At 38.8% G+C, this 18,255-nt stretch overlaps 1 protein-coding gene across 2 annotated transcripts in view; it reads left to right on the top strand.

Annotated features, from left to right (window-relative positions):
- The window catches only part of UPF2 (UPF2 regulator of nonsense mediated mRNA decay), a 125,296-nt gene that overhangs the window by 11,976 nt on the left and 95,065 nt on the right, over positions 1-18,255 (top strand). For both annotated transcript variants that reach the window (XM_064369041.1, XM_064369042.1), the window contains exons 3-4: positions 2,220-2,999; positions 13,237-13,397. In XM_064369041.1, the coding sequence (XP_064225111.1) occupies positions 2,220-2,999; positions 13,237-13,397 (941 nt within the window). The remainder of the gene's footprint in view (positions 1-2,219; positions 3,000-13,236; positions 13,398-18,255) is intronic.

Raw genomic sequence — 18,255 nt, 5'->3', positions numbered from 1 at the left:
ATAAAAACTTCATTATATATCTTAAAGTGTTTTCAGTGCCGGTGAAAACTGAGTTGTTTAATGTATGTACATACTTTCTTATAATATACTTTCACTGCTCATTTGGTGTTTGTGTGTTGCTGGAAGACTTCAAGATACTCAGCTGTTCATGTTCTCAGTGATGGAGGCCACCTTTCTGTTAACATATTATAGCTTTTCGTGGAAAAATCGTAATTATATTGTAACTCAGGGGTGATTATTTCAGAAAATACTTTTTTTGGAGATTTATATATATGTCTGTAATTTTTTGGGACAGGATCTCACTCTGTCACCCAGGCTGGAGAGCTGTAGTGTGATCATGACTCACTGCAACTTCACCTTCCCAGGCTCAAGTGATCCTCCTGTCTTAGCCTCCCAGGTAACTGGGACTACAGGCACATGTCACCATGTCCAGCTAATTTTTAAAATTTTTGGTAGAGATCGAGTCTCACTATGTTGCCCAGGCTGGTCTCAACTCCTGGGCTCCAGTGATCCTCCCACCTCAGCTTCCCAAAGTGGAGATTTAAGTTATATATTTTGTTATCTCAAAAACTTCAAAAAACTTCAAAAATAGGTTGTTTGTCACCCCTCACTCCTGCCTATTTTATTACTTCTGCATTTTAAACTTGTTCTAATCTTTTTCATGGAAAAAGGGTATATTTGTTTTTAGTTATTCTTTTCAGGATAAACTGAGTCTACTAGCTTTTTCTTAAAGGTTTCTTATTTGATAGTTGTCTTCTGGTGCCTTTCTAAATTTTCTAAATCACTTGAATTTTAAAGAGCCCAAACCTAGGGAGGTACTTTGTTAAAGGCTTGGTTAATGTGCTGAGTATGGAAAAACTATATCTAGATCGGGTGCAGTGGCTCATGCCTGTAATCCCGCATTTTAGGAGGCTGAGGAAGGTGGATGATATGAGGTCAGGAGTTCAAGACCAGCCTGACCAACATGGTAAACCCTGTCTCTACTAAAAATACAAAAATTAGCCAAGTGTGGTGATGCACCTGTAATCCCAGCTGTTTGGGAGGCTGAGGTGGGAGAATTGCTTGAACCTGGGAGACAAGAGGTTGCAGTGAGCCGAGATCACACCACTGCACTCCAGCCTGGGCAACAGAGTGAGACCCTGCCCCAAAAAAAAGAAAAAAAGAAAAAAAGACTAACATTTCAAACCTTTTTTTTTTTTTTTTTTTTTTGAGACAGAGTTTTACTCTGTTGCTCAGGCTAGAGTGCAGTGGTGTGATCTCGGCTCACTGCAGACCCTGCCTCCCTGGTTACAGTGATTCTCCTGCCTCAGCCTCCTGGGTAGCTGGGACTACAGGCATGCGCCACCATGCCTGGCTAATTTTTCTATTTTTAGTAGAGATGGGGTTTCACCATGTTAGCCAGGCTGGTCTCAAACCCCTGATCTCAAGTGATCTGCCCGCCTTGGCCTTCCAAAGTGTTAGGATTACAAGCGTGAGCCACCACACCTGGCCTCAAAACATTTTTAATATATTCTTTTAAACATTTTTAATGCATTCTTTTATAGTGCTAATTCTTTTTTTTTTTTTTGAGACAGAGTCTTGAGGCTGGAGTGTAGTGGTGTGATCTCAGCTCATGGCAACCTCTGCCTCCTGGGCTTAAGTGATTCTTCTGCCTCAGCCTTCCAAGTAGCTGGGATTACAGGCGCCTGCCACCACAGCTGCCTAATTTTTGTATTTTTTAGTAGAGACGGGTTTTACTGTGTTGGCCAGGCTGGTCTTGAACTCCTGACCCCACCCACCTCAGTCTCCCAAAGTGCTGGGAGCCACCACTCCTGGTCTTACAGTGTTAATTCTTTGTTCTTTGTGGACAATTTTTTTTTTTGGTTCAAGCATTGTGCCTCAGCCTTCTGAGTCGCTGGGACTGTGGGTATGTGCCATCATGCCTGGCTAATTTTTTTGTATATTTAGTAGAGATGGGGTTTCACCATGTTGGCTAGGCTGGTCTTGAACTCCTGACCTCAGGTGATCTGCCTGTTTTGGCCTCTCAGAGTGCTGGGATTACAGGCATGAGCCACCGTGCCCGGCCAGTAAAATGTCTTTAAAAGTAGTGAAAGGTCTTTTGAATCTTGTAGATTCTTAAATTTAGATAATTTTTTTCATTGGCTTTTCTCTTAGGCGATTTGTGTATGATGCTTCAAAATATATAGAGTATTTTATTTATTTGTTTTGTTTTTATATAGAGAAAAAGAAGAATCTGTTCAGCTTCATCAGGAAGCTTGGGAACGCCATCATTTAAGAAAGGAACTTCGTAGCAAAAACCAAAATGCTCCTGACAACCGACCAGAGGAAAACTTCTTTAGCCGCCTTGACTCAAGTTTGAAGAAAAATACTGCTTTTGTCAAGAAGCTAAAAACTATTACGGAACAACAGAGAGACTCCTTGTCCCATGATTTTAATGGCCTAAACTTAAGCAAATACATTGCAGAAGCTGTAGCTTCTATTGTGGAAGCAAAGCTGAAAATCTCTGATGTGAACTGTGCTGTGCACCTCTGCTCTCTCTTTCACCAGCGTTATGCTGACTTTGCCCCATCACTTCTTCAGGTCTGGAAAAAACATTTCGAAGCAAGGAAAGAGGAGAAAACACCTAACATTACCAAGTTAAGAACTGATTTGCGTTTTATTGCAGAATTGACAATAGTTGGAATTTTCACTGACAAGGAAGGTCTTTCCTTAATCTATGAACAGCTAAAAAATATTATTAATGCCGATCGGGAGTCCCACACTCATGTCTCTGTAGTGATTAGTTTCTGTCGACATTGTGGAGATGATATTGCTGGACTTGTACCAAGGAAAGTAAAGAGTGCTGCAGAGAAGTTTAATTTGAGTTTTCCTCCTAGTGAGATAATTAGTCCAGAGAAACAACAGCCTTTCCAGAATCTTTTAAAAGAGTACTTTACGTCTTTGACCAAACACCTGAAAAGGGACCACAGGGAGCTCCAGAATACTGAGAGACAAAACAGGTGATTTTCAAATGTTTCTCAGAGTTGAGAATTTATTTTGGAGCTCATACTTAAAAATGTTTAAAGTCTTCATGCCACTGAAAGAACTTATGGAAAAGGGCTCTTTACAGGTGATTTCTTAACATTCCAGGAAAATTTCAAAGTAGAACAGTCTTGAGTACTCATGTTTTAATGTGAGTCTACAATAGATTTTGTTTTTGATTTTAAAAGAAATCTGGCAAGTAGATGGTGATTTTTGCTTTGTGTATGTGTTTTCTTCCTGTGATTTTAAACACTCCTTAATAATTGAGGAGTAGATTTTCCTTTTCTGTCACTTAAACTTACCTGCTAATACTTTTCTGTGTGCTTTAATGTTCTTTCCATAACAGGTTTACTTTTATTGTTTTGTATTTTAAGTTATTAATGTCACTGTTGCTCTTTTTAAGAAAATGAATCATTACCAGCAGTATTTCAGATTAGAATTTTGGGAAGTAATGCACAAAATTAGCTGTGAAAAAATTTCTTAAATGCAACTATAAAATGTGTTTGTAGGAGTCTTCTTCCTGGGGGCATTCATTTAAAATTCTAAAGGAGTAATGTACTTTGCCTCTGGTAATTGGTGAAAAGACCTGACTTTGGAGCCAGTTTTGATTGTTAGAAAGTATTGTAGATTATTGTGTAGTATTTATACCTGAGGAGCAACAAGAACCTAGAAGTAGATGTAGTTTGTGGGCATTAGGTCAACTTTTATAGAGGATAGATTTGGAGGAGAACTGAGGGGGTGTAGAAAAGTGATGATAGCCATAGCATGTGGCTGAGTATTAAACTATTTTAATATTTCTACAACTATGTAAATTGCATGGTTTAGAATCTGAAATTACTGTTGATCAGAAATTTGTGTAGGAGAGTATCTTTTTCATATTTCCTTAGTCTGTGTTAGGGGAGGAGTGGTTTAAGTAGTTACCACTAGAAGGTGATTGACTTAACCAGAAGACTCTGCAGGAATAGTGTTGGCCAATAGTACAGTTAGGACTGGGTCAAGGTAGAGACTACGTGGTTAAATCTTTGTGGCTGAAGGTCATTCAGAGGTGAGAATTTAAGATGGCAATGGTGTTATCGATACTTCTTAGTAAAAGAAAAAGGCTTATTACCCTTGTTTTATGTTTTGATTTGTGAGGACCTGTTTAAACTTTGAAGAGCCAACCTCAAAATGTACTTGTACCATCAGTAATGGGCTACAAAGGATTATGGTGGTCCTTTATTCATACTTAGGGCTTCTTATTTATGATTTCCATATGCTTTGTCAATTTCGTAGTCCTTTGTTCATACACATTCTACCTGATACACCATAACTGATTTGTAAGTATCTGATGATTGATTAGTTCTTGGCTACTTTGAGGGAGTGTGTGTGTATTTGCTTTTGATTGGACTCAGAATCTTGGAGAGTGGAGAGATTCTCCAATTTTTTTTTTTTTTATTAAGATGGGGTTTCACCATGATGGCCAGGCTGGTCTTGAACTCCTGACCTCGGGTGATCCACCCACTTCGGCCTCCCAAAGTGCTAGGATTACAGGTGTGAGCCACAGCACCCGGCCTTTTCTCCAATGTTTTAATCCAATCCATTCACCTTTCCAATGCAGGAATACATTTATAGATTATTTAACAGATAAGATTATTTTTCCTCTGAATACTTCCCAAAGGAGCTCAGTTCTCTCTGAGCCATTTCAATGATGGAAACACGGGCTAGGAATTCTTTGTTATATCAAGTGGAAATTTAACTTCTCACAAAATGATTCCCTTTGATTTGATTCTTTTTTCTGGTATGGATGGAGTAAATATACTCAAAGTAGGAGATCCATGAACTTTTTACCGCTTTATAATTAATTAAACACAGGAACTGAGAGTAAGCATTTAGAAATTATTATAGAATTTTCAGGGGCCATGGTATTCTTACTATATTTTTACGAAAGTATCCAATGATTGGGGTAGGAAAGTTGGCCGTTTACCACAGATGGTTTGAGGAACACTGGTACAGGACATATGTGTCTTTTATTCCCATGACAGTATCTCAGATATTCACAGACTGCCACAATGCTTCCCTTTTCCATTTTCCATGTTAAATACCTCCAGTTCTTTCGGTTTGCTTCTTGATTTCTGGATGCTTCACTGTTCTTAGGATACTTGTTTAGTATGCATTCTTTTCTATCTGTGACCTAAAATTGCCTTAGTTTTTATAGCTACCTTGTCATTCTTTTGTTTTTTGTTAAGCTTATTAGCACTAAAGCTTTATTTCTTATATGAACTGCTGACAAGCCAGTTCTTCTTCACCTTGAACTAGTGAAATACGATTTTTAAAGCCTAAATGTGTACTTGCTTATCTCTGTAAACTTTATTTAGATGTTTTTGGTATATTATTTTAGCCTTATAAAAACTTTGGATTTGATTACATGTGTATTTTTAATAGTACCGGCTGGGCATAGTGGCTGACACCTATAATGCTAGAACTTTGGGAGGCTAAGGTAGAATGATCACTTAAGCTCAGGAGTTTGAGACTAGCCTGGTCAACATGGTGAAACCCCATTGCTACAAAAAATATAAAAATTAGCTGGGTGTGGTGGTGTGCGCCTGTAGTTTCAGCTGCTTGGGATGGGAGGATCACTTGAGCCTGGGAAGTTGAGACTGCAGTAAGCCATGATCATGCCCCTGCACTCTAGCTTGGGGGACAGAGAGAGACCCTGTATCAAAACAAAAACTGAATAGTACTTATCCTCTGGTCACATTCAGCTTTGATAAGCAGCTCTTCTATTTTATTATTCAAGTCATTGATAAAAATTTGAAAAGAATGTAGTGTTAAGAATATAGCTTTGTGGGCTTTCCCTAGAAACTTTTATCCATTTGGTACAGAACTATTCATCTGTAGTTATTAGAGAAGTTTACTTACGTAGTGTAAACTGACTTGAGCATTGTCACAGCCTTTTTTTTTTTTTTTTTTGATGTAGAGTCTCGCTCAGTCTCCCAGGCTGGAATGCAGTGGCACCATCTTGGCTCACTGCAACCTCCACCTCCTGGGTTCAAGTGATTCTCCTACTCCAGCCTCCTGAGTAGTTGGGATTATAGGCATGCTCCGCCATACCCAGCTAATTTTTGCATTTTTAGTAGAGATGGGGTTTCGCCATGTGGGCCAGGCTAGTCTCAAACTCCTCACCTCAGGTGATCTGCTGGCCTCGGCCTCCCTAAGTGCTAGGATTACAGGCGTGAGCCACGGTGTCTGGCCATCATGACCTTTTTCTCATGGGAGACTGCCCATTTAGATATAATGATTTGAGGATGCGAGAATCTTAATTACCATATAGCAAATATTTGGCATATGGCTTAATAAATCATGCCTAAGGATAGCTTCAACTTGAGCAGCCACTATAGTGAAAATACAGATATGTGACTGAGCCAAAAAGACATCAGGAATGGATTAGGGCAGAATCCCTACTTGGCCTAATGATAGTTTCCTACCTTCTAAGAGGGTTCATTATGGTGTTCTGCCTGAAATGATCATTTTCTCCCTCTCAGTTGTTACCCAGTAGCTGTTTTTTGTGTTTTTTTTTTTAGTTTTTTTGTGACAGGGTCTCACTCTGTTACCTGGGCTAGAGTGCAGTTGTGTGATCATGGCTCAGTGTTGCCTTGACCTCCTGGGGCTTAAGGGATCTTCCTACCTCAGACTCCCAAGTAGCTGGGACTACAGGCATGTGCCACCATGCCTGGTTAATTTTAAAATTTTTTTTTACAGAGAGGGGAATCTCTTAAACTTCTGGGGTTAAGTGGTCCTCCCGCCTTGGCCTCCCAAATTGTTGGGATTATAGGTGTTGTGAATCACTGTGCTTGGTCCCACCCCACCTTTACTTAATTAATTGATTGAATTTTTGAGATGGTGTTTCACTCTGTTGCCCAGGCTGGACTACAGTGGTGCGATCTTGGCTCGCTGCAACCTCCCCTTCTGGGGTTCAAGCAGTTCTGTCGCCTTAGCCTCCTGAGTAGCTGGGACTACAGGCACGTGGCACCATGCCTGACTAATTTTTGTATTTTTAGTAGAGACGGGGTTTCGGCATGTTGCCCAGGCTAGTCTCGAACTCGTGGCCTCAGATGATCCACCTGCTTTGGCCTCCCAAAGTGCTGGGATTATATGTGTGAGCCACTGTGTCTGGCCTCCACTCCAATCTTTAAAAGAATTTTTGTGAAAATAGAGATGTGGCCTCACACTGTTGTCCAGGCTGGCCTCAAACTCCTGGGCTCAAACAGTCCTCCTGCCATGGCCTCCCAAACTTCTGGGTTTACAAGTGTGGCCCACTGCACCTCTCATCCAGTAGGTGTTTTGACATTTTTCTACATCATAGGACTAAATCATGGGCAATAGTTCTTCCAGTAAGGTTTCTCTGAGGCATGGTAAAGCTAGAAAACTAAGCTAGCTGATATTTAAGACTCCTACTTATTTAAATTTCTTTAAGCCTTTTATTCTATATCTTTTATTATTTTGTTTTTTTGAGACAAGGTCTCACTTTGTCACCCAGGCTGGAGTGGCAGGTTAGAGTGCTCACTGCACTCTTCACCTCCTGGCTCAAGCAATCCTCCCACATCAGCCTCTCAAGTAGCTGGGACCCTAGGCACCCGGCACCACACTTACCTGATTTTTTGTATTTTTGGTGCAGACAGGATTTCTCCATGTTGCCCAGGCTGGTCTCAAACTCCTGAGCTCAAGCCGCCTGCCCTCCTTGGCCTACTACAGTGCTGGGATTATAGGCATGAGCCTCTAATGTGCCCGGCTAATTTTTTTGTATTTTTAGTAGAGGCGGGGTTTCACCATGTTGGCCTGGCTGGTCTTGAACTCCTGACCTCAGGTGATCTACCCTCCTCGGCCTCCCAAAGTGCTGGGATTACAGATGTGAGCCACCGTGCCCATCCTCAGTTTTAAACAATCTAGTAAAAGGTAGGGTGATTTCTTTTTTAAGTGACTTGAGGAACTTTCAGTTATCTATTTTTTTTGAGATGGATTCTCACTCTGTCACCAGGCTGGAGTGCAATGACACAATCTCGGCTTACTGCGACCTCTGCCTCCCAGGTTCAAGTGTTTCTCCTGCCTCAGCCTCCTGATTAGCTGGGACTACAGGTGCCCGCCACCATGCCTGGCTAATTTTTTTTTTTTTTTTCAGTAGAGATGGGTTTTTACCATGTTGGCCAGGCTGGTCTCGAACTCCTGACCTCGTGATCTACCTGCCTCAGCCTCCCAAAGTACTGGTATTATAGGCGTGAGCCACTGCACCGGGCCAATTTAATTTTTATTGAATATAACTCAATTATGTTACAGAATTTGTTTTTTTCAATATAGTGAAATTATGAATTCAGGTTGTAGGCCAGAATTCTTGTTTGAGTAATCCTGAAGTGTCTTTATTCCTTTTTATCTCCCTAATTGATGAAGTGTTATCAAGTTTCTCTTCAGCACCTGTGACTCTTGGTACCTTCATTATTGCAGGCTTAGACTAGCAGCAATGAGTTGACAAAGTTCAGTAAAAAACATTTAAGTAGAGTGCAAACATTTTTTCTTCTTCCCATTCTTTTATTAATGCAAATTCATGAGGCATTATTGACTGATAATTGAATCTTAAAAACACATCAGCCAATAATGAAATGATACTGCTTTTACTTTCACTTTCATTCCAGGTAAATTGTACCTTGCTTCACAAGTAGGTTGTTTAATTAATTGGTAGTATTTAAGCACAATTTTGTTACTTCTCTGTACTTTAGACTTAGTGTTATAGCTGTAGTAAGAGCTCTAAAATTATCTCTTAGATATTCTAATTGTGTTTAAATGACTTTGCTGTAGTAGTAATACCCATTTAAATGGGTACAGTTTTGCTTTGCTATGTTCTAGAGTCTTTTTACAAGATTGAGACATCCATAAACAAATTCTAAAATTAAACCAAAAGAAAATCTAAAATAATTATTCTTTTTTGTTTGTTTGTTTTTGATGGAGTCTTGCTCTGTGGCCCAGACTGGAGTGCAGTGGCGTGATCTTGGCTCACTGCAACCTCTACCTCCCGGTTCAAGTGATTCTCCTGCCTCAGTCTCCCAAGTAGCTGGGATTACAGGCGCCTGCCACCACACCTGGCTAATTTTTGTATTTTTAGTAGCAATGGGGTTTTTTAGGCAATTATTAAAATATGTGATGAAATCATATTTTCCGGCTGCTTTTGGTTGTATTTTCAGTGATACATTCCCATGGGAAATTTTGTTCACATCTTTGATAACATTGATATAAAGCAGAGATACTTCTTGGTCAGATGTGCTGTGTAATATTTAGTTCCCTCATATGGATTTTCAAAAACAAACTGAAAACCTTTTCCTATGAGTTTCATAAAGTTACAAAAAAAATGCCCTGACATTTTTAGTACCTACATTTAAAAATGTTTCGTTTTAATTTCATTAGAATTTCTAAATGATCCTTGGGTTTATTTATGTAGACAGGTTCTCACTCTGTCACCCAGGCTGCAGCGTGGTGGCACAGTCACATCTTAGGCAGCCTCACCCTCCTGGGTTCAGGTGATCCTCCCACTTCAGTCTCCTGAGTAGCTAGGACTATAGGTGCCCAACACTGCATCCAACTAATTTTTGTATATTTTGTAGAGTTGGAGTTTTGCCATGCTGCCCAGGTTGGTCTTAAACTTGTGGGCTCAAGCAGTCCACCATCCTTGGCCTCCCAAAGTGCTAGGACTACAGGCTTTAGCCACTGTGCCTGGCCAATTCTTGGGTTTTTAAATGTTCAGTCACTACAATGAGTTATTTCTCTGGTTTGTCTGTATTTCGTCTTACTGCATGCTGTGGATTTAGTCATTTCAGTATTACATAGTTGTCAAGGGAAGGACATATGGCTACATATGTTAGTTTTATATATAACAGAAATCATAATTATATTCATTGGTATTTTGTCCTGCTAACTGAGTGCTCGGTGTAAGATATTAAAAAAAAAATCTAAACTTTTCTTAAAGACTGTTCTCACTGAATAGTAAAGCACATACTCATTAGGTAAGTTAGTGCTGTTAATAATGCATTTGACTAAGGGTAGGGTGAATCACTGAAGCTTTTTTTTTTGAGGCAGTCTTGCTCTATCACCTAGGCTGGAGTGCAGTGGCGCCATCTAGGCTCACTGCAGACTCTGCCTCCTAGGTTTAAGCAATTCTCCTGCCTCAGCCTCCTGAGTAGCTGGGATTACAGGCGTGTGCCACCATGCCTGGCTAATTTTCTTGTATTTTTTAGTAGAGATGGGGTTTCACCATGTTGGTCAGGCTGATCTCATGATTTGCCTGCCTCAGCCTCCCAAAGTGCTGGGATTACGGGAGTGAGCCACTGCGACTGGCTTTACTGAAGTTTTAAAGTTTTAGTTTGGTTCCAGTAGAACTGGAGAAGAACTGGAATGCAGACTCAGGGAACCATCACAGAATGAAATCACTTATAATGGACTCAGTGCAAAGTCACAGGCAAATCCACATATGGAAGTGAGGAAAAGGACTGTTCATTTTTGTTTTCATAAAGTAGTCATTACCTTGCTACTGCTTATGTATCAGAAATTCTTAGTGTGATTATTATATATCTCAGTGGACTGGATGTTTGTTCTTTGGTTAACCAGAATGTCAGAACTTGTTAAGAGAAATGAAGTTCTGGGTTATATTATTCTGAGATATATTTTCTGATTTCTTTTTAAGTATGAAATAATGTTGCATCGTGATTGTCATTAGGGGTTTTGAAATATCTTAGAACCATTATAACCCTATTAATATAATTTGCTTCAGAATAAACTCTTCAGTTTTTGTTTTTGTTTTTTTGTTTTTCCAACTAAAATGCCGTGGAATAAACTCTTCAATTTTTTTTTTTAGATGGGGTCTGGCTCTGTCGCCTAGGCTGGAGTGTAGTGGTGCAGTCTTGGCTCACTGCAACCTCCGCTTCTGAAGTTCAAGCCATTCTCCTGCCTCAGCCTTCCAAGGAGCTGGGATTACAGGCACCACCATTATGCTCAGCTAATTTTTATATTTTTGTAGAGGCGAGGTTACACCATGTTGGCCAGGCTGGTCTTGAGCTCCTGACCTCAGGTGATCCACTTGCTTCGGCCTCCAAAAGTGCTGGGATTATAGGGATTATAATAGCTCCAAAAGAGCTACCATGCCTGGCCCTACGGTGCAAATATTTTTAAGTAACCTACTTCTGAGCATTACTTATTTGAGTAATTTATTTAATTTTGTCGAGTGTGGTGGCTCGTGCCTGTAATCGCAGCACTTTGGGAGTTTGAGGTGGGAGGATTGCTTGAGGCCAGGAGTTCGAGACCAGCTTGGCCAACATAGCCAGACTCCCATCTCTACAAAAAATAAAAGTAAATTACAGATTTTTTTAAAAAATGACTTTCAGCTTCCAAAATGAGTTCTGTTAGAACTTCTGATTAAAATTTTTAACAAGCTCATTCAAAGTACTAATGTTTCTTTCATAACTATGAATATGTTAAAATGCTTTGGGTTTTTGTTTTAAGTTTTAGAATTCATTAACAAAATTAGTGATAAAATTTTGTTTTTATAATAGTAGTCTGAAACAAATGTTTGAAGAAGAGGAAATGCTCTCTAATGACAGTATTTTTAGAGAAGCACTTTTTAGCCTGGATTATTATGGTTAAAGTATTTCAACATTTTGCTAATGTGTTGGTAGAATGATATCTAATGTATATTTAAATAAAAAGAAAATGAAATTTCTCATTTTAGACCCTAATAGGCCAGATTTGAAAAAGGAAATTACTGGATTTTATGAATCTGTGCACTGATGCACTTGTAATGGGAACGAATCGTCTGAAAATAGAAAATGTTGTTATTTGAATTGTTATAGTATTTAAACAAAAGCTTATGTGAGTAGAAATAGGGTAAAATGGGATAGTTTTGACATCGTTTCAAATAAGTTGGGAAGAATAAATATAGGCTTGATTTTTCTGCCTTTTTCTCTGTAACTTTAGAAGATGGAAGATGGCATTACAGAAAACCTTGTTTTCTTCACTATTCATAAGAAAAGTCAACAAGAAATGAAAAACTTCGAAGTACTACTTTAAAAATAACATAATTTATAATTTATAATTGACTTTTTGAAACATTGTATTTGCATCATAGTTTATAAATTTCGAACGTTATACTACCACATGGATATTTTGTATGTAAAAAATTGGATCCAGCTATATAAATGTCAATAATTTATACCAATATAATAAGACTCTTATTTTATTCTGTACATTTTGGTATTTTCTAATAGTTTTGCGTTTGTAGTTTTGAGCTTAGTGGTGTACTCTTGTAAAGTGGAAGAGTGGTTTTGTCCTTAGTTCCTTGATAAGGGCTGGCCTGAGTAAATGGGTTTCTCAGTGTTTGTTACCTGGATTAATAACCAGTACTTGCACAGTAGATCGAGAATTGGCTGTGGGGAAGATGTGGGCTTTTTCATAAGATAATCTTGATTCAAATCATTATGGAAGTTTAAGGATAACTGATTCTGTTGTTTTTGAACCTGTTCAAAATCTGTTGGTTTTGAAAACTGAGTTCCACACATGCAAGTAAGGAAAAGGACTGTTCATTTTTGTTTTCATAAAGTAGTCATCACCTTGCTACTGCTTATGTATCAGAAATTCTTAGTGTGATTATTATATATCTCATTTGACTGGATGTTAAATATTTTTGTGTTAAATATTTTTGTTTAGCTCTGTATGTCTGAGGAGAGTATGACAGTAATGTAAAACCAAATAATTTTTTATTATTTTGTGATATATTGTTAAATATATTACTGATTCAAATCATTATGGAGGTTTAAGAATAATTGATTCTTTCTATAACCTGTTGCTTTTGAAAATTGGCTTGTGTAGTTGTGTTAGTTTTGGTTAACTCTGTGAGAAGAGTATGACTGTAACAAAATGCTGAATAATTTAAAATTATTTAGAAGTATATTGTTAAATATTGTGGTATTTCAGCAAGCATGCTTCATATAGTTTGAGGAACCAGTGTTAACATTTAATTGTGCAGGTGAATTTGATTATAAATTTCAGATATATTTGAAAATATTAGATTAAAATGTTAAATAAAAATGAAGATTATACTAAATTTGTATGAGAAAATCAAATTATGGAATTTTTCCCATATAACAATGTGTGATGACGTCTATTTTGATAAGACTGTCAGATGATTTCATCATTTGTTTATAGGCGCATTCTACATTCTAAAGGGGAGCTCAGTGAAGATAGACATAAACAGTATGAGGAGTTTGCTATGTCTTATCAGAAGCTGCTGGCAAATTCTCAATCTTTAGCAGACCTTTTGGATGAAAATATGCCAGATCTTCCTCAAGACAAACCAACACCAGAAGGTAAGGTATTCTTAGAAACAAAACATTGTGTTTTCTTATAAGCATTGTCACTTACCTTTTGGCTTGTCAGATGTGCAGTATTGAGAATTTCAGTTTTTAAAATGGACCGGGCATGGTGGCTCATGTCTGTAATCTCAATACTTTGGGAATCTGAGGCAGGAGGATTACTTCAGACCAGGAGTTTGACAGCAACCTGGACAACAGAATGAGACTCCCATCTCTATTTGAAAAAAAATTTTTTGAATAAAGAAATGGTATTAAAACCTATTGATAACCTTGAAAAGCTATTTTTAATGATCCCTGAATGGAAGAGTCTGTGATGAGTTCATTCAGATTCCTTTTTTTTTTTTTTGAGATGGAGTTTCGCTCTTGTTGCCCAGTCTGGAGTGCAATCACGTGATCTTGGCTCACTGCAACCTCTGCCTCCTGGGTTCAAGCGATTCTCCTGCCTCAGCCTTCCAAGTGTCTGGGATTAACAGGCTTGTACCACCACACCTGGCTAATTTTGTATTTTTAGTAGAGACAAGATTTCTCCATGTTGGTCAGGCTGGTCTTGAATTCCCAACCTCAGGTGATCACCTGCCTCATCCCCTCAAAGTGCTGGGATTACAGGCGTGAACCACTGCACCCAGCCTCATTTAGGTTCTTGAGTAATAGATAGATATCTTCCAATTTCCTGGCAATTCTGTTTACTTAGAAATCTTAAGGGTGAAGTATTTGTAAAATATCCTTTTATAATTAAAGAAAAATTTATATTTAATATCTTAAGTAAGAAATACCTATTGTATACTGTGACTGCATTTATTATATTTATATATAATAATGTACTTAATTCCTATACTTTTTTTTCTTTTCTTTCTTTTTTTTTTTTTGATACAAAACCTTGCTCTGTTGCCCAGGCTGTAGTGCAATGGCACGATCTCAGCTCCTAGCAATCTCTGCCTCTTGGGCTCAAATGATCCTCCTGCCAAGTCGCTGGGACTACAGTTGTGCACCACCATGTCTGGCTAATTAGAGACAAGGTTTTACCATGTTGTTCGGTCTTGTCTTGAACTCCTGAGCTCAAGCAGTCCTCTTGCCTTTGTCTCCCAAAGTGGGGAATTATAGGTGTGAGTCACTGTGCCTGGCCTCCTACTCAGTATCTCAAAAATCAGTCTCAAACTTTTTGAATGTTTAAAAAAAGTTTCATCATAGAATTTGTTTTGGTTGACCCTGGCTTGTTTTTCAGAACTTTCTCAGTTTATTTGTTATGATATTTTAGAACCAAAATCTCTTTGTAATATTTAGCATATGGCCAGGTGCAGTGGCTCACTCCTGTAATCCCAGCACTTTGGGAGGCTGAGGTGGGCAGATCACAATGTTAGGAGTTCAAGACCAGCTTGGCTAGTATGGTGAAATACCGTCTCTACTAATGATACAAAAATTAGCTGGGTGTGGTGGCGTGCGCCTGTAGTCTGAGCTACTTGGGAGGCTGAGGCGGGAGAATCACTTGAACCCGGGAGGCCGAGGTTACAGTGAGCTGAGATCACGCCACTGCAAAAAAATAAAAATTTTAGCATATGTGGGTATTGATTTCTTTCTTTTTTTATTTCTTTTTCTTTTTTCTTTTCTTTTTTTTTTTTTTTTTTGAGATGGAGTCTCACTCTGTCACCCAAGCTGGTGTGCAGTGGCATAATCTTGGCTCATTGCAACCTCCACCTCCCGGGTTCAAGCAGTTCTCCCACCTTTCTCCCACCTTAGCCTCCCAAGTAGCTGGGACTACAGGTGCGTGCCACCACGCCTTGCTAATTTTTTAATCTTTAGCAGAGATGGGGTTTCACCATATTGGCTAAAGCTGGTCTCCAACTCCTGACCTCGTGATCCACCTGCCTTGGCTTCCCACAGTTCCGGGATTACAGGTGTGAGCCACCGTGCCCGGCCTTGGTTGGTTTACTTCTTTACCCTTTTTTTCCTAAATGTCATATTGAAATTTAAGCTAATTTTTCTTTTCATTTAAAGTTACTTTAAATGTATTTTTAGACATTTTCCAGAGTTAATAGACCTTGAAAAAAATCCTGTTATTTATTTATTTATTTTTTAATTTTGGAGACAGAGTCTCACTCCATCACCTAGGCTAGAATACAGTGGTGCAGTCTCGGCTCACTGCAACCTTTGCCTCCTGGGTTCAAGCAATTCTTGTGCCTCAGCCTCCCATGTAATAACTGGGACTACAGGCATGTGTCACCATGCCTGGCTGATTTTTGCATTTTTAGTAGAGATGGGGTTTCACCATGTTGGCCAGGCTGGTCTCGAACTCCTGAGAGCAAATGATCTGCCCACCTCAGCCTCCTGAAGTGCTGGGATTATAGGCATGAGCCATTGCACCCAGCCCTGTCGTTTTTTTGTTTTTTTTTCTCTGTCGCCAGGCTGGAGTGCAGTGGCGTGATCTAGGCTCACTGCAGGCTCCACCTCTCAGGTTCAAGCGATTTTCCTGCCTCAGCCTTCCAAGTAGCTGGGGCTACAGGTGTGCGCTGCCACCCAGCTAATTTTTGTATTTTTAGTAGAGATAGGGTTTCACCATGTTGGCCAGGATGATCTCGATCTCTTGACCTCATGATCTGCCTGCTTTGGCCTCCCATAGTTCTGGGATTACAGGCATGAGCCAACCATGCCCAGCCTCATCATTGTTTTAAAAGATCTTTTTGGCCAGGCATGGTGGCTCATGCCTGTAATCCCAGTGCTTGGGGAAGCCAAGGCAGGAGGATTGCTTGAGGTGAGTTTGAGACTAGCCTGGGCAATATAGCAAGACCCTGTCTCTATGAAAAATTTAAAAACATAAAACAAATTAGTCAGGCATGTGGCACAAGCCTGTAGTCCTAGCTACTTGGAAGGCTGAGATGGGAAGATTATTTGAGCCTAGATGTTCAAGGTTACAGTTAGATAATGATCACACCAGGTGCTCCAGCTGGGTGACAGAGTGAGACTCTGTCTCTTTAGAAAAATTTTTTTTCATTAGACATATAACTTAAGGGCAAGAATTTTTTTTCTTTCAGTACTTTAAAGATGTTACTCCTCTGTCTTCTAGCTTGCATTGTTCCACCAAGAATGCTCCTATCTTTTCTTACCTTTGTTCTTATTTATATAATCTATATTTTTTCTCTCATTGCTTTAAAATTTTTCATTATTACTGATTTCAAGCAATTTAGTTATGGTGTAGCTTGTTGTGGTTTTCTTTGTTTCCTGCACTTGTGGTTCCTTGAACTTCTTGGGTCTGTGGGTGTGTAGTTACCAAATTAGGAAAATCTTGACCTTTATTTTTCAATTATGTTTTCTCTTTTCTCTGTCTTCTCTCCTATAGGGACTCAATTACAATTATTTTAGGTTATTCAATGTTGTCCCACAGCTCACTGATGCCCTATCCTTTTTGTTCTTCATTATTTTTTTTTTCTTTCCTTTTGGATAATTTCTGTTGTTAGGTCTTCAAGTTCACTAATCTTTTCTTCTACAGTGTCTAATAACTGTTAATTTCATTTAGGGATATCATTTTTATCTCTCTATCTGAACATACTTTCTTTGTATCTGACATGTTCAATCTGTCTTCTAGCTTGCTGAACGTATGAAATACAGTTACAATAACTGTTTCAATGTCCTTGTCTACCAATTTTGTCATCTGTCATTTCTGAGTTGGTTTCACTTGATAGCAGTTGATTGACCTCCTTTGCACGTCTAATAATTTTTCTACTTCTTTGCCTGCCTGCTCATGTTTTATTGGATATGTGTCCTAGATATTTTGGTATTATAAATATCATTAAGCTTTGTCCTGGGATGCAATTAAGTTACTTGGAAATTGTTTCATCTTTGAAAGGATGCTTTGTTAGGAGGTATGAGAGCAGCCTTTAATCTAGGGCTAATTTTTCCTAATACTGAGGCAGTACCCTTCTGGACTCTATCTGATAAAGTAGAGTCATAGAAGATTCTTCAGTCTCGTGGGTATACAGACTATTCCTGGTCCCATGAGCTTCTCTGTGAGTCTCAATCTCTTTCAGTAGTTATTTTCCCAGTCTTACCTAGTTTCCTCACACATAGGGGCTGATCAGTGCTCAGGTGAACATTTTGTTTCCTTATACATAGAAAATGATCAGTACTCAGCTGAATGTTCAAGGAAAGTCTGCAGATCTTTTGAAGTCTATCTTTGTGCTGGTTTTTCCTCTCTGGTACTCTGTCCTGGGAACTCTAGCTGCCTTGGATAGAGTTTTACCAGACTCTTAGCTCTCATCTTCAACTCAGGGAGACTGCTTGGTCCTGCCTGGCTTCTCTCTTACTTGGCCACAGCCTGTAAAATCTCTTTATGCAGTAAGCTAGGGCAATTGTAGAGCTCCGTTTTTTTGTCTGCTCTCAATCAGGGATTATTTTCCTATATTGCCTGATGTCCAGCGTTTGAAAACGATTGTTTCAATATTGTTTGCTTGAATCTTTAGTTATTTTGGGTCACTGATACAGTACTTCATCTCATCCAGAAGAGGTTTACATTGTCTAGTGATCAGAATATCCTTTATTCAGTTACTTATATGTCTTAGATTTTTTTCATATTAATACATTAGTGCCATCTAATTCTTTTTAATTGCTACATAGTAACATCCTGTTGTATGATTGTGCTATAATTTACTTCTCCTCTGTTGATTAACACAGTATTTCTGGTTTTTAGCTATTGTTGTCAGTGCTGTAACAAAATCTCTGAACCTATTTCTTTCTGTATACATGCTAGTATTTACAGGATACATTCCTAGAAGTAGAATTCTTGGGTTAAGAGAATATATGCATTTTAAATTTCAATATATAATGCCATATTTTCTATTAAATAAACCTACACCAACCCAAA

The sequence above is a fragment of the Aotus nancymaae genome, unplaced genomic scaffold (genome assembly GCF_030222135.1).
Source record: "Aotus nancymaae isolate 86718 unplaced genomic scaffold, 86718_ANA_hifiasm-v0.15.2.pri h1tg000083l, whole genome shotgun sequence".
Classification (NCBI taxonomy): Eukaryota; Metazoa; Chordata; class Mammalia; order Primates; family Aotidae; genus Aotus; species Aotus nancymaae.
The sequence above is the reverse complement of the archived record's forward strand: the minus strand, read 5'-3'. Positions and strand labels throughout refer to the sequence as shown.